At 32.4% G+C, this 17,713-nt stretch overlaps 1 protein-coding gene across 1 annotated transcript; it reads right to left on the bottom strand.

Moving 5' to 3' along the window:
- Positions 1 to 768: 768 nt before the first annotated feature.
- LOC131005536 (auxin-induced protein 15A-like) lies at positions 769 to 1,423 on the bottom strand. The gene has a single exon (XM_057932548.1). It carries the CDS (start codon positions 1,214 to 1,216, stop codon positions 950 to 952), a length of 267 nt encoding a protein of 88 aa, XP_057788531.1. The 5' UTR covers positions 1,217 to 1,423; the 3' UTR covers positions 769 to 949.
- Positions 1,424 to 17,713: the final 16,290 nt, after the last annotated feature.

The raw sequence follows: 17,713 nt of genomic DNA on the forward strand, positions 1-17,713 counted from the left end.
ATGTACGATAGACATTTTCATATTTTTATATTTATATAAAATTGATATAAACTCAATTATCATATTTCTAAATATAATAAAAATATAATTTTAACTGAATATATTTGAGCTGAATATTAAAAAATAAAAAGCTAAAGAAGAATTCACAATATAAAAATTGATATTATGAAAAGGCAAAAACAAAAAAAAAACAAAAAATAATAATAAAACTAGAAATAAAAATGTATATTTATTAAAAAAAAGATGAGAGGTAAGAGATTGCAGAAAATTCCTCTAGTAAACCATTTGCAACCTTAACACTTAGTCCTTCAATTTTGAGGAGGGATCCTCACGCATTTTGGGCAATGGATAGGATAAGTTTAGAAGGGGTTCGGTTTGAGTGATAAAATATGATTGGTAAAATAATTCACCTTAATTAAGTATTTGGTTTGTATAATTGAATGTGTGATTGATAATTGAGTCCGTATCTAATCATTCAATTGAGTGATTATTTATACAGAAACTGTATAGAAACAACAGATCGCGATCACTATACAGCAAAATCATGCCTAAAAAACCCCCAATTACGTAAAACAGAAGACGGACAAAGATGATCAATTCCACAATTAGAAATGCTAATATTGTCAAGCCGCATATGGATCAGCTCAATCAAACCTATAAAATCAACATCACATTTTTTTAACTACTTCATGTATACATTCTCAAATCTCCCAAACAAAAACTCAACTTTTTCAGAGATGTATTATTTGACAAATTATTCTAAAACATTTACTTCAAATAATAAGGGATTTGAAAAAATAAATCCGGTATTCTCCAACAATATCATGCTTTTGCATCAAAAAGTGGCTAAGAATTTGCCATGTATGTTCATTAATTCATGTATCAGAATCTGGTTTGATTGAATACATTATCTCCTAATCTACAAAATATTTGATCCTACTAAACATCATCATCTTCTGCTCAAGCCAGAGATGAAATCTACAAATAAGTCCTCACTGCAAGGGATGGTAAGGCCTCCCATAGGGTGATTGAATCCGAATTCTTCTTCAGCTTGAAATAGGAATTCTTGAAACGAGGGGTGATTCAAGTACGATACTGGAATCACAAACCGCTTCTTTTCATCGTCCCCAACATAAACAGCAACATGCCCTTTCGGAACTTCAGCCGACCTTCTTTCACTGGATAGAGAACGTCTCAACATTTGGCGAATGGCCATTGTTGTATGAATAAGAATCTTTCTCAAGTGTAACAAATACTTTTGTGCAAATTTTTCTTGTGACTGAGAACAAAAGTATAAAAGCTAAAGAATTGTGAAAAATTGTTGATGGTTGTGGTTTGGCAATATGTTGTATATATAGAGAGGTACACAAGCAATGTTGAATCCCTCTAAAGATTGATTAGCAATAACCACAAAATGGATATGTGGTGGCTATGAAACTTGGAAAAACACAACCACATGAGAAATCACATGGATTTGTCTATCATCTATATATAAGATTTGAAGCAGGAAATTGAAAATTTTGAGGGAATTAAAAACATTAGTCCCCTACCAACTCTAGCTGCATGGCCCTCAAATGCCCTACATGAAATTAAATTAAAGCAATAAAAAATTGTATAATTTATTTATACCAGACTCTAATAATCCATCTGGTTGTGCTGTTTGTGTTTATCATTAATGTGGTCCACAGCACATGTGATTATGTTTCTGCAACTATATATCCTAAAATTCTAGTAAAATTTAATTAGAAGGTGAAGAGGGAAAATTATGACATGTGAAGTTGGTTGAAGAGTGATTCAAGTGGGACATTAGAAGATGAAGAATTTCACATGATTCTGTGTTTCAATAATTGATATATAGTAGTAAAAGATGATGTAACAGATACAACAGTGGTCATGTTGAAACATATATAGTGTAATTTGTGGAATTTTGAAAAGCTATTTGATTTGTGTGGGCCATGCATGTAGAGTTGGATGTGGATCAAACAATGCTTTCATGAAATCTTCATTTTAATTATTGCTTATCATTGATGGACAAATCCATGTGCAACACCTATATATACAACACATTTCTCAACTTCAACCATTAACAAACAAGCCGGCGTTCAAACAATTTTCTAGCTTTCTTGACTTTTTGTTTCTTTCATTTAACTTGAGAAAAGGTTCAAACAATGGCCATGCATTCACCAGATTCTGAGACGATCTTTTTCCAGCGAAAGAAGGTCAGCTGAAGTAGTTCCCAAGGGGCATCTTGCTGTTTACGTTGGTGATAATGGAAAGAAGCACTTTGTGGTTCCAGTATCGTACTTGAACCACCCCTCGTTTCAAGAATTACTGTTTCAAGCTGAGGAAGAATTTGGTTCAATCACCCTATGGGAGGCCTGAGGACTTATTTGTAGATTTTCTCTTTGGTTTGAGCAGAAGATGAATATGCAGCTATGGTTTTAGTTGGAGTAGAATTTTGTAGATTAGAATTTCTTAGAAAATGATTGTAGCTCTTAGAAAATGTGGCACTGAGAATACATAAGAATTAATGTAGATGAAATATTATTGAGAATCTTTTGTTACCTTAATCTATTTGATTCATGCAAGAATGAGTTTCTTCTAGTTTTCAATTTCTTGAAAGTAAGCACACTGTGTTTGAGGACTTGCATGCAATATACATAAGTATGCATGCAGATTCAATTAGGCTGTTAAGAAGGTTGGTGCACAGAGTTTGTTATTCTTGTTTGTATAGTCTCACATCCTGTGTAAATCATATATGTTTCAGAGAGAATAAAATACAGCAAGAAGAGAGGTGATATAGGTTGAGGGACATTTGTAATGGGACGGAAGAAGTATAATTAATCAAGGATATTGGGATATCTCAAAGTTTCAATTCATCAAAGTAAACAAGTCTTACTATGTTTATCTGTCAAGACTAATACTTCAAAATAAACGCCCCTAGGATATTAATTGTAACATAATTTTCTTGATTCATTCATCGTTATAAACAGCACGAACAAAGTCAAAATGGAAAAAATGAAGCAGCTAGATTTGTGTGTTTAATAATGTGCATAAAATATACTAGTAGATGAATATATATGAAAAATTTGTGGATCGACCAACTTTTGTTACCTTAATCTAAAGTTTTTTTTTTTTTTGAAATTACAAGAGGTATCTGAATATAATTAATTATGTAACCGGCACGCAGGCGGGACCTCGCCCCCACCCAAACGGTGGGAAAACATCACCGCACGCAGGCGAGAAACACTCTGCTTGTGGGACCTCAACACCAAACAATACAATACCGCACGCAGGCGGAAATACAACACCACCTAAAGTGGAAAAACATCACCGCACGCAGACAGGATTAAACCTAAGACCTCGCACAAAGGAGAGTTTTTAGGTTGAATGCTCTACCTATTGAAATATTAATCTCCACTCCTTTTCATTAAATCGGATATACTAATTACAATTAAGAGAAAAGTTGATTAAAAGAAATTTGAATAAAGGAGAGTTTTTAGGTTGAATGCTCTACCTTAATCTAATGTTGAATGCTCTTACCTATTGAAATATTAATCTCCACTCTTTTTCAATAAATCGGATATAATAATTACAATTAAGAGAAAAGTTGATTAAAAGAAATTTGAATATAAAAAATATGGAGATGATGGGAATTGAACCCTATATCATTCTCAATAACTTGAATGCTCTGCCAATTGAGCTACATCCCCTTATTGAAACATTAACCTCCAATTAATATATAATCCTCTATAATAATTACAATTAAAGGAACAATTTGATTAAAAAAAATTCGATTAATTAGAATTAAAAAATTTGGGATGATGGGATTTGAATTCTAGATATATCATTCGCTGAATAATTTGAATGTTGAAAGTTGAATGCTCTACCAATTAAGTTACATACCATGTTGAAATTTAACCTTGAATTATTATATAATCGATTGTTAATAATTACCTTAATTTTTTTTTGGAGATAATGGTTTTTGAACCCTAAATATAATTTGAATGTTCTGCCAATTGAGCTAAATCCCGAACTTTCACCAATTTTCATTTGTTATGTAGTGAATGTCTAAATGTCTATATCCTTAGATGATGAGATTTGAACCCTAAATCAATCTCAAATTGAAGCACAGTAGATGAAATATAGGATTGAGCCACATCGATCCCCTTATTGAAAGTAAATAGAGTAATTGATAAAAGTTCAAATATATTCACTGAATGTACTAGATACTCCCTCCGTCCGTCAAGATTATATCACAATTATTATATCGGGCGTCCGCCAAGATTATGTCACTTTCCTTTTATGGCAATGGTCCCACCATCCTCTTTAATATTTTATCCTTACTAACACTCTTTATTTATAAAAAAATCACTCAAAATTCAATCTCAACCACTCATCTCATAAAGTGGTGGGACCCTTTCTCCACTACATCAAAATCATCACCAATTTTATTAAATCTCGTGCCCAAGCAAATTGCCATAATCTTGGCGAACGGAGGGAGTATTTTTTCCCCCTAGAAATACATTATCTGCTGATGTTGGGAACCTTGTGGAATATCCTAACCCTTGTTTTGATGATACCAAAATTCATAGGACTTAATTGTAATAGACTAGAATTACTTTGAACTCAAGTGTTAGAGTTCGTTTCTAGTTTAGCTTGCGGTGTCGAAGACTGAAGACTGAACACTGCAGATACCAACTGAAGTATCAGTTGAAGACTGATTACTTAATGCGCGCGATGGACTGATATTAAAGTCAAGTATCAGTTGAACATTCCTCATCGGACTGATCTTCCAACGTTCAGAGGAAGCCACGTACTCACAAAGTACAGTCGCATTAAATACAGAGATCTCAGGATCTTATCTCTGCAGAGGTCATTCCTATCTGGTGGTTACTTTTCAGAGACGTCACATCTTCTGTCCATCAAAGAGAGCCATTTCCACCTAGACAAGGAACCTCGAAGATTGAAGCCTCAGCCCAAAATTCGAATTGCTCTCCAACGGAAGAAATTTTGAAGACGTTCTACGCCAACGGATCTATTCAAGAGTTCTCCTACAAATAGCGCTCGAGGATCACTTCAACCTTCACTGATTCAACGACATAACCTGAAGCTCTGCCGAAATTGCTACTCAGCCTAAAGCTTAACCTCCCCAAAGCTTGAATCGAAGAAGAGAATTCCAAAGCCAAAATCAGTCACTGCTGATTACACATATTCTCTTAGACCTTAGGCAAACCTCTGTTTACCCAGAAGCCAAAGGTCAAACTTGCTTCAAAGAACTCGTTCTTTGTAAGTATAGTTGGCACTCGTTCAAACCTCTCCCCATAAGAGTGTTTGAGTGTTTCAAAGTTTAGGAAGATACTCTGACTCTGAGTGAGAAGTCTTAGCACGGGTTGTGTTGAGCAGAGAAATCCGACGTGAGTGAAGCCTGGGTCCTAAAGAAGGGTTTTCTTCAGTGGTACGGTTGTGTGCACCCGGCAAGCACACGGTTTGATTTGCAGTGCACCTGTTAAGCACTTGCGGAGTGGATTGTTGGTCTGATCAACCAACCGTGGATGTAGGAAAGGATTTTTCCGAACCACGTAAAAGTCTCTGTGTTGTTTACAGCTTTCAGTTTTACATTCTTACTTGTGTTATTTCAATTGATAAACTGAACATTGATTAACTGCAAAGAGAAACCTAAAAACCAACAACGTGCTCCACCGAGGCTATTGCGAAACTAAGTTTAATTTCCGCTGTGTATGATATCAGTCTGACTGATCTATCTTCTGATAGTCAGGAAGAGTGTAATCATCTTTGTTTTAGCAAACACGACTGAAGCCCTTACTTGCATCAGTTAAGTTCCAGTAACTTAACTGATAACTCTTTACTGAAGAGCTTTCAGTATCAGTCGTCAACCCTGTTTGGTCAAAACTGATTTCTGTTAAACAGGCGTCTTTGTTTGCTTGTAAAGTTTCGTTTTGATCTCTGACTGAGATTCCTCTGATTGAGGTTGTTGTAAAAATAGCCCATAGGTGTATTCCCCCCCATACACCTATTCGAGACCCTAAGGACCTAACAGCTGATCTACAAAAAATTGATCCTACTACTAAGCACATGCACACATCATCTTGTGTTCAAACAAGAGATGAAATCTACAAACAAGTCCCTCACTGTAAGGGATGGTGAGGCCTCCCATAGGGTGATTGAATCCGAACTCTTCCTCTGCTTGAAACAGTAATTCTTGAAACGAGGGATGGTTCAAGTACGATACTGGAATCACAAAACGCTTCTTTTCGTCCTCCCCAACATAAACGGCAACATGCCCTTTTGTAACTTCAGCTGACCTTCTTCTTTCTCTTGATAAAGATCATCTCAAAATTTGACGAATGACCATCGTTGTATAAATTAATTAAGAGTCTTTTTTGAAGTGAAACAAAAACTTTTCAGCAGGTTTCTTGTGACAGAAATCTAAAGTGAAAAGCTATAGAAATTTTGAAAATTTGTTGATGGTTGTGGTTTGGAAATATGTTGTATATATAGAGAGGTACACAAGCAATGTTGTATATATGGATGTGTGATGGCTATGAAACTTGGAAATCACATGGATATGTCCATCAATTGCTATATAAGAATTGAAGCAAGAAATTGATTTTTTGGAGAAAATTAAAAGCATTAGTCCCTACACACTCTACCTACATGGCCCTCAAATGCCCTACATGAAATTATAATTAGAGCAATTAAAAAAACATAATTTATTTGTACCAGACTCTAATAATCCATCTGGTTGTAAACATTTATAGCATTAATGTGGTTCACATTTAAATAAGGAATTTAAGAAATCAGCAGACTCATGTGATTATTGTTAAGTGAGGCTGTGAGGGCCCTTGTTGCCATTGTTGGTAGACTACAAAGTTTTACATCACAAATTCTTGTTTCTTCCAAAAAAAAAAAAAAATTATGATACGATTCAAAGACAATGTGTCCTCGTTATGATACAATGTTTATTGGTTGATACACAAATCCATGTGATTTTGTTTCCAAGTTTCAACTTGCAACTCTGAATATCAAAGAGATAACACATTTCTTTTCCACATATATATATACACAACACAATTCTCATCTTCAGCCATCAACAACAAGCCTTCTTTAGCTCTCGTCTTGATTTTTATTTCTTTCACAGCTACTTTATTTGAAAGAAAGTAAAAAAAAAGTTGTGATTTCACTTATTTGATTTGTTTGACAATGGCCATCCGCCAGATGCTGAGACGGTCTTTATCCAGCGAGAGAAGGTCAGCTGAAGTAGTTCCCAAGGGGCACCTTGCTGTTTATGTTGGTGATAATGAAAAGACGCGGTTTGTGATTCCAGTGGCATACTTGAACCACCCCTCGTTTCAAGAGTTGTTGCTCCAAGCTGAGGAAGAGTTCGGGTTCAATCACCCGATGGGCGGCCTCACCATCCCTTGCAGTCAAGAATCATTTGTAGATTTCATCTCAGGCTTCAGCACAAGATGATATCTTCTAGGAGGAATAGATTTTTGTAGATTAGAAAATGTATGTATCCAATGAAAATATATAATAGTAGATGAATATACATGAAAAGTTTATGGAGCAAACTTTTGTTATACCATAATCTGTTGATTGATTTCTCCAAGAATGAGCTTTTCTTATTTGAATTTTTTAGAAAGCAAATACACAATTCAGGTGAATATATTTGGCTGATCAATCCATTCAAGAAAAGTCTGCTTGGAAGTCTGTTAGTACTGTCGATGCTTAAAACACAGAATCAACTTGAATGACTCCAAAACTCAAGTTTCTCAGAAAATTTTACCTGTTTTTGAATGACACAGAACCAACTTGAATGATGCTTAATTGGCATTCCAAATGTGTTTAGAATGATATTGAGTTTGAATCCCACATCTGCAATTTTTTAAATTTTTAACTAATCTAATTTCTTTTAATTAATTTATCTTTTTAAACGTAATTATAACCATTATTTAATAATGGGAGGTATAATTCATCTACTTGGGGATGTAGCTCAACTGGCAGAACATTCAAATCGCGTTTAGAATGATATTGGGTTCGAATCCCATCATCTCCAATATCTTAAAGTTCTAACTAATCTAATTTCTTTTAATTAATTTATCTTTTTAAGCGTAATTATAACCATTATGTAATAATGGGAGGTTTAATTTACAAACTTGGGGATGTAGCTCAACTGGCAGAGCATTCAAATCGCGTTCAGAATGATATTGGGTTTGAATCCCATCATCTCCAATATTTTAAATTTCTAACTAATCTAATTTCTTTTAATTAATTTATCTTTTTAAACGTAATTATAACCATTATTTAATAATGGGAGGTTTAATTTACCAACTTGGGGATGTAGCTCAACTGGCAGAGCATTCAAATTGCGTTTAGAATGATATTGGGTTCGAATCCCATAATCTCCAATATTTTAAATTTGTGACTAATCTAATTTCTTTTAATTAATTTATCTTTTTAAACGTTATTATAAGCATTATTTAATAATGGGAGGTTTAATTTACCAACTTTAAACGTAATTATAACCATTATTTAATAATGGGAGGTTTAATTTACCAACTTGGGGGTGTAGCTCAACTGGCAGAGCATTCAAATTGCGTTTAGAATGATATTGGGTTTGAATCCCATCATCTCCAATATTTTAAATTTTTGACTAATCTAATTTCTTTTAATTAATTTATCTTTTTAAACGTTATTATAACCATTATTTAATAATGGGAGGTTTAATTTACCAACTTTAAACGTAATTATAACCATTATTTAATAATGGGAGGTTTAATTTACCAACTTGGGGATGTAGCTCAACTGGCAGAGCATTCAAATTGCGTTTAGAATGATATTGGGTTCGAATCCCATCATCTCCATTATTTTAAATTTCTGACTAATCTAATTTCTTTTAATTAATTTATCTTTTTAAACGTTATTATAACCATTATTTAATAATGGGAGGTTTAATTTACCAACTTGGTGAGATGTAGCTCAACTGGCAGAGCATTCAAATTTATCTTTTTAAACGTTATTATGACCATTATTTAATAATGAGAGGTTTAATTTACCAACTTGGTGATGTAGCTCAACTGGCAGAGCATTCAAATTGCGTTTAGAATGATATTGGGTTCGAATCCCCATCATCTCCAATATTTTAAATTTCTAACTAATCTAATTTCTTTTAATTAATTTATCTTTTTAAACGTTATTATAACCATTATTTGATAATGGGAGGTTTACTTTACAAACTTGGGGATGTAGCTCAACTGGCAGAGCATTCAAATTGCGTTTTGAATGATATTGTGTTCGAATCCCATCATCTCCATTATTTTAAATTTTTAACTAATCTAATTTCTTTTAATTAATTTATCTTTTTAAACGTAATTATAACCATTATTTAATAATGGGAGGTTTAATTTACCAACTTGGGGATGTAGCTCAACTGGCAGAGCATTCAAATCGCGTTTAGAATGATATTGGGTTCGAATCCCATCATCTCCAATATTTTAAATTTTTAACTAATCTAATTTCTTTTAATTAATTTATCTTTTTAAACGTAATTATAACCATTATTTAATAATGGGAGGTTTAATTTATCAACTTGGGGATGTAGCTCAACTGGCAGAGCATTCAAATCGCGTTTAGAATGATATTGGGTTCGAATCCCATCATCTCCAATATTTTAAATTTCTAACTAATCTAATTTCTTTTAATTAATTTATCTTTTTAAACGTAATTATAACCATTATTTAATAATGGGAGGTTTAATTTACCTACTTGGGGATGTAGCTCAACTGGTAGAGCATTCAAATCGCGTTTAGAATGATATTGGGTTCGAATCACATCTAGAGATGGCAATGGATCTTGGACCCGGTCCAGATCCGCAGATCCATATTCATTTTTTAGGATCTGGACCTTAGGAAAAATGGACCCAATGGATCTGGACCGGATCTGGGTCATTCCTATAATTTTCGGATCTGGATCTGGAGTAAAAAATTTGAGGTCCAGATCCGGTCCATGGATCCATTTATATATAAAAATATATATAATGTTATTTATTTTTATCTAACTCTAATATAATATCTATGACTAATCTATATATCTCTTTTCATAAATAATATATAATGCAATTAAAGATAATATTTTACTTTTATTTTAAATTTAAATTTTAGTTATTATTATTATTATTATTATTGATAACATTAATTTTATTTTTTCTATGTAAAATAGAGGACACATTGTTCCACTGTTATTTAGTACTTGATTATTATATTCTTATTGTTATTAAACTTCGATAATATTTTTATAGAATATGGTTAATTCATTTATTTTGAATAATTGTTGAAAATCTAGACAATAATTATAATTTTATTTGGGATTAATTTAAGATTTATAAATTAAATTTAGAAGCAAAAAGTATGGATCCGGGTCTGGACCCGAGACCCTGTGGATCTTATGGATCTGGACCTGGATCTCATTTTTTTGGATCCATTGGATTTGGACCGGATCTGGGCCTAAGTCAAAAAATCCGGATCTGGATCTGGACCAAGCAGGATCCGGTCCAGATCCGGCCCATTCCCATCCCTAATCCCATCATCTCTAATATTTTAAATTTCTAACTAATCTAATTTCTTTTAATTAATTTATCTTTTTAAACGTAATTATAACCATTATTTAATAATGGGAGGTTTAGTTTACCAACTTGGGATGTAGCTCAACTGGCAGAGCATTCAAATCGCGTTTAGAATGATATTGGGTTTGAATCCCATCATCTCCAATATTTTAAATTTTTAACTAATCTAATTTCTTTTAATTAATTTATCTTTTTAAAGGTAATTATAACCATTATTTAATAATGGGAGGTTTAATTTACCAACTTGGGGATGTAGCTCAACTGGCAGAGCATTCAAATTGCGTTTAGAATGATATTGGGTTCGAATCCCATCATCTCCAATATTTTAAATTTCTAACTAATCTAATTTCTTTTAATTAATTTATCTTTTTAAACGTAATTATAACCATTATTTAATAATGGGAGGTTTAATTTATCAACTTGGGGATGAAGCTCAACTGACATAGCATTCAAATCGCGTTTAGAATGATATTGGGTTCGAATCCCATCATCTCCAATATTTTAAATTTCTAACTAATCTAATTTCTTTTAATTAATTTATCTTTTTAAACGTAATTATAACCATTATTTAATAATGGGAGGTTTAATTTACCTACTTTGGGATGTAGCTCAACTGGCAGAGCATTCAAATCGCGTTTAGAATGAAATTGGGTTCGAATCCCATCATCTCCAATATTTTAAATTTCTAACTAATCTAATTTCTTTTAATTAATTTATCTTTTTAAACGTAATTATAACTATTATTTAATAATGGGAGGTTTAATTTACCAACTTGGGGATGTAGCTCAACTGGCAGAGCATTCAAATCGTGTTTAGAATGATATTGGGTTCGAATCCCATCATCTCCAATATTTTAAATTTTTAACTAATCTAATTTCTTTTAATTAATTTATCTTTTTAAACCTAATTATAACCATTATTTAATAATGTGAGGTTTAATTTATCAAGTTGGGGATGTAGATCAACTGGCAGAGCATTCAAATCGCGTTTAGAATGATATTGGGTTCGAATCCCATCATCTCCAATATTTTAAATTTCTAACTAATCTAATTTCTTTTAATTAATTTATCTTTTCAAACGTAATTATAACCATTATTTAATAATGGGAGGTTTAATTTATCAACTTGGGGATGTAGCTCAACTGACAGAGCATTCAAATCGCGTTTAGTATGATATTGGGTTCGAATCCCATCATCTCTAATATTTTAAATTTCTAACTAATCTAATTTCTTTTAATTAATTTATCTTTTTAAACATAATTATAACCATTATTAACAAATGGGAGGTTTAATTTATCAACTTGGGTATGTAGCTCAACTGGCAGAGCATTCAAATCGCGTTTAGAATGATATTGGGTTCGAATCCCAGATCATCTCCAATATTTTAAATTTCTAACTAATCTAATTTCTTTTAATTAATTTATCTTTTTAAACGTAATTATAACCATTATTTAATAATGGGAGGTTTAATTTACCAACTTGGGGATGTAGCTCAACTGGCAGAGCATTCAAACCGTTTCTAACTAATCTAATTTCTTTTAATTAATTTGTCTTTTTAAACGTAATTATAACCATTATTTAATAATGGGAGGTTTAATTTACCAACATGGGGATGTAGCTCAATTGGCAGAGCATTCAAATCGTGTTTAGAATGATATTGGGTTCGAATCCCATCATCTCCAATATTTTAAATTTCTAACTAATCTAATTTCTTTTAATTAATTTATCTTTTTAAACCTAATTATAACCATTATTTAATAATGGGAGGTTTAATTTATCAAGTTGGGGATGTAGATCAACTGGCAGAGCATTCAAATCGCGTTTAGTTGATATTGGGTTCAAATCCCATCATCTCCAATTTTTTAAATTTCTAACTAATCTAATTTCTTTTAATTAATTTATCTTTATTACCATTATTTATTAATTGGTGGTTAATATTCCAACCTAAGGATGTAGCCCAACTGGCAGAGGATTCCAAATGTGTTTAGAATGATATTGAGTTTGAATCCCATCATCTCCAATTTTTTAAATTTCTAACTAATCTAATTTCTTTTAATTAATATATCTTTTTAATCGTAACTATAACGATTATTTAATAATTGGAGGTTAATTTACCAATTTGGGGATGTAGCTCAATTGGCAAAGCATTCAGAATATTTTTAGAATGATATCGGGTTCGAATCCCATCATCACATTATCTTCTATTTTTTAAAATTATCTGTAATCGAATTTCTTTTAATCAATTTTTCTCTTTTTCTCACATGACATTGTTTTCTTTTGGTCATGACCCACCAGATTACTTTAATCACCATTGAACCTGGTGTACAATGCAAGTAGAATTCTTTTAATCAATTTTTCACTGTACAGACACAGTTAGAGTTGTCAAAATCGGCCTAGCTGGCACAAAAATTATGCCTTTGGACCAACAAAAAATTCATGATCCGAATCTTGCTAATGCCTTGTAGGTATTTCTTGCATTAAAAAAAAAGTCAAGAAGATAAAGATATGAGTAGGCCTCCCGTTGGATGATTGAATCCGAATTCCTCTTCAGCTCGACACAACAGTTGTTGAAACGAGGAATTGTTCAAGTACGACACTGGGATCACAAAACGCGTCTTTTCATTATCTCCAACGTAGACAGCACAGTGCCCCTTTGGAACTTCAGCTGACCTTCTTTCACTAGACAAAGATCGTCTCAGAATTTGGCGAATGGCCATTGTTATACTAACTGAAAATTCTTGCTAAGTTGTAATGGAGAACTTTCTAGAAGAAGCTGTGAGAGCTGCTTTGAGGAGTTGTTGCTGTTGTTGATTGTGATCAAGAAATGTGTTGTATTGTATATATAGCTGCAGCCTTCAAAAAATTCAGACATGAGTGGCTGAACATGTAATAAATTTTTTGTGGTGGCCATGAAACTTCATGAGTCATCACATGGATTTGTCTATCAATCACTATCAAGATTTTAAGCAGCAGAAATTAAACAAGAGTTTTGATGATTGCTGATGAAATGATTGAAACAATTAGACAAGCTGTGTGGGACATGAGTTAGGAGACATGAAACTAAGATCACATGGATTTTGTCTATGTATAGATCAGTAAAATACGAGAGTATAAACCTAACAAAACACGTTATCATTTATATATATACTCCAACATTAGCAGATAACTATAGACAGTTCAGTTTTTAGCTTGTAATGTTATATCATCATATATTTTTGTTTTCTAAGAAAAGATGCTTATCATAATCAATGAAGGCAATTATGCAGCTGTAATTAAGTTGAGGCATACATCAAACTTTTAAAGTTAGGTGAAGAAATAATTCAAGTGGGACACTAGATTTGAATTATCTGCTCAGCTAGAATCACATGGTTTTGCCTTCTAAACATCGGTAGTGTTAAACTGTGAATTTTTTTATTTATTTAAAATTTTGAAGTGTGATGTTCATATTTAGACAAATATGAACAAACTATTTCTTCAATTTTGGATATAACTCAGCCAGCTCAAATTCTGATCTTAGTGAACAAACTATTTCTTCAATTCAAGAAGATTTATATGTGATTTTTAGAAATTAGCAGCATACTTCTCTTCGGTCATTAATTAATATGATCAATAATCCTAATTACATGTTAAATATTGCTCATCAAATTTGTGTATGTGCACTGTTGCAGCAACTCAAAACAAGATGATGAAATGAGCTGAATAGTTTCTACATGTATATTCTTCAATTGATTTAAGTATTCAATTAGCAGCATACTTATCTTTTGTCTCTTGCATATCTCCTCTCTTACATAGCATCATTTTCTACTTAAATTTTTGGGCTTTTTTAGGTGGAAAATAGGCATCAAAGTTTGTTAAGTGAGGAGGGTCCATGTTGCAATTGTTGGTAGAGTACGTAGTTTTACATCACAAATTCTTGTTTCTTCAAATAAAAATTTATGATGATTCAAAGACAATCCATGTGACTACCACATATGTGGTTAAAATGTGATGATCCATTTGCTTAAAATGTATCATCATGTGATGATCCATTTGCTTAAAATGTATATGTGGTTGATAGACAAATCCATGTGATGATGATCCATTTGCTTGAGTTTCCCAAGTCTCATACCCACCACATATCTAATCAACCATCAATCTCAATAACAAATTAAAGAGATACAAAATTTCCTTAGCTTTCCACCTATATATATAGACAACAAACATTTCTCATCTTCAACCATCAACAAGCCTTCTTTAGCTTTCTTCATGATTTTGATTTCTTTCACAACTACTTGATAGAAAGAAAATAAAAATATCACATTTCCCTTACTTGTTTTCTTACACAATGGCCATCCGCCAAATGCTGAGACGGTCTTTATCCTGCGAGAGAAGGTCAGTTGAAGTAGTTCCGAAGGGGCATCTTGCTGTTTACGTTGGAGATAATGAAAAGAAGCGGTTTGTGATTCCAGTGGCGTACTTGAACCACCCCTCGTTTCAAGAGTTGTTGTTTCAAGCTGAGGAAGAATTCGGGTTCAATCACCCGATGGGCGGCCTCACCATCCCTTGCAGTCAAGAATCATTTGTAGATTTCATCTCTACCTTCAGCTCAAGATGATATTTAGCAATGGTTTTAGGAGGATTAATAGAATGTTGAAGATTAGAAAATGTATGTATCCGTTGGAAATACATAATAGTAGATGAGAATATACATGAAAATTTATAGAGCAAACTTTTGTTACCTTAATCTGTTGAATGATTTCTCCAAGAATTGAGGTTTTCTTATTTGAAAGTTTTTAGAAAGAAAACACACAACTCGTTTCAATCACCATCCCTTGCAGTGAGGTCTTGTTTGTTGTTTTCGTCTCTGGCTTTGGCAGAAGATGATGTGCTTAAAAGGATTTTTTTTTTATATTATCAGATAATGTATTGAATGAAAAAAAATAAAAAATAAAATTCTACTACTTGAATGAATATACATGACAAATTCTTAGCCAATCTTTGATGCAAAAGCATCATATTCTTAGTTAATACTTATTATGAATTCAGTGGAGATAATATTTCGATAAGGGGATGTAGCTCAATTGGCAAGCATTCAATTTGTTGAGAATGATATAGGGTTTAAAATTTAAATCCTATCATCTCCAAATTTTTTAAATTCTAACTAATCGAATTTCTTTTAATCAATTTGTCTCTTTAATTGTAATTATTATATGAAATTAATTAAATGGTGGTTAATAATATAATTAGGGGATGTAGCTCAATTGGTAGAGCATTCAAATTCCTGAAGTGATATAGGGAACAAATCCCATTATCTCCAAAAAAATTAAATTCTAATTAATTGAATTTCTTTAATTATTTTTCTCTTTAATGATAATTAATTAATTATTAATAAATTTAATGGTGGCTAACATTACAGTTAGGGGATGTAGCTCAATTGGTAGAGCATTCAAATTTCTGAAGTGATATAGGGTTCAAATCCCATCATCTCCAAAAATTTTAAATTCTAATTAATTGATTTTTTTAATTAATTTTCTCTTTAATGATAATTAATTAATTATTAATAAATTTAATGGTGGCTAACATTACAGTTAGGGGATGTAGCTCAATTGGTAGAGCATTCAAATTTCTGAAGTGATATAGGGTTCAAATCCCATCATCTCCAATTTTGTTTTTAAATTCCTATTAATCGAATTTTTAGGGTTCAACTTTCATCATCTACAATTGAAGTGAACATTTGCACAACCAAAATCTCATCATTCTGGAGATAAGCAATCTCCAATAACACTGTTATTTCTCAACACATTTTCATTCGCCTGAATACATTCAAGAAAGTCTGCTAGAATAGTGTGTTTGCTTTCTAAACACTTTTACTAAGAAAAGCTCATTCAAAAGATTAAGGTAACAAAAGTTTGGTCCATAAAGTTTCATTTATATATATTCATCTACTATTATACGATTTTCCAATGTATACATATTCTACTCTACAAAATTAAACTCCTAAAACTATTGCTACAAATCATCTTCTGCTGAAGCCAGAGATGAAATCTACAAACAAGTCCTCACTACAAGGGATGGTGAGGCCTCCCTTAGGGTGATTGAATCCGAACTCTTCCTCTGCTTGAAACAGTAATTCTTGAAACGAGGGGTGGTTCAAGTACAACACTGGAATCACAAAACGCTTCTTTTCACCCTCCCCGACATAAACAGCAACATGCCCTTTCGAAACTCTAGTCGACCTTCTTTCACTGGATAAAGAACGTCTCAACATTTGGCGAATGGCCATTGTTGTATGAATAAGAATCTTTCTCAAGTGAAACAAATACTTTTAAGCAGGTTTCTTGTGACAGAAATCAAAAGTGAAAAGCTATAGAATTTTGAAAATTTGTTGGTTGTTGTGGTTTGGAAATATGTTGTATATATAGCTAGAGAAGTGCACAAGCAATGTTGACTCCCTCTGAAGTTTGATTAGCAATAATCACAAAATGGATGTGTGGTGGCTATGAAACTTGGAAAAACACAAGCACATGAGAAATCACATGGATTTGTCTATCATTTAATGTGGAGTATATAAGATTTGAAGCAAGAAATTGAAATTTTTGAGGGAGTTAAAAACATTAGTACCTACCAACTCTAGCTACATGGCCCTCAAATGCCCTACATGAAATTAAAATTTAGATCAATGAAAATATTATAGCAGACTATAATATAATAATCGTTTTTGGCTGTGTTGTTTGTAAATATATATATCATTAATGTGGTCCAGGAATTGAAGAACTCAGCAGCTCATGTGATTATGTTTCTGCAACGATATATCATGAAAAGGGAAAATAGGGACACACTTGACTTGTGATGAAGAATTTCACATGATCCTGTGTTTCAATAATTAATTGATAGTACTAAGTCATGAAAATAAATTTATTTTAGGTGGAAAATAGGCATCAAGGTTTGTTATGTGAGGGCCCTTGTTGCTAGTGTTGGTAGAGTACATAGTTTTACATCACAAATTCTTGTTTTTCTTCATGTGAAATGTGTAAGTGGTTGATAGACAAATCCATGTGATGATTTATTAGCTTGTGTTGCATAGCCACCA

Source organism: Salvia miltiorrhiza, chromosome 1, assembly GCF_028751815.1.
Source record: "Salvia miltiorrhiza cultivar Shanhuang (shh) chromosome 1, IMPLAD_Smil_shh, whole genome shotgun sequence".
In the NCBI taxonomy this organism is placed as follows: Eukaryota; Viridiplantae; Streptophyta; class Magnoliopsida; order Lamiales; family Lamiaceae; genus Salvia; species Salvia miltiorrhiza.

What these genes read in the sequence shown, in the direction of transcription:
- LOC131005536 (XM_057932548.1), bottom strand. Translation starts at nt 1,216, where the DNA reads ATGGCCATTCGCCAAATGTTGAGACGTTCTCTATCCAGTGAAAGAAGG.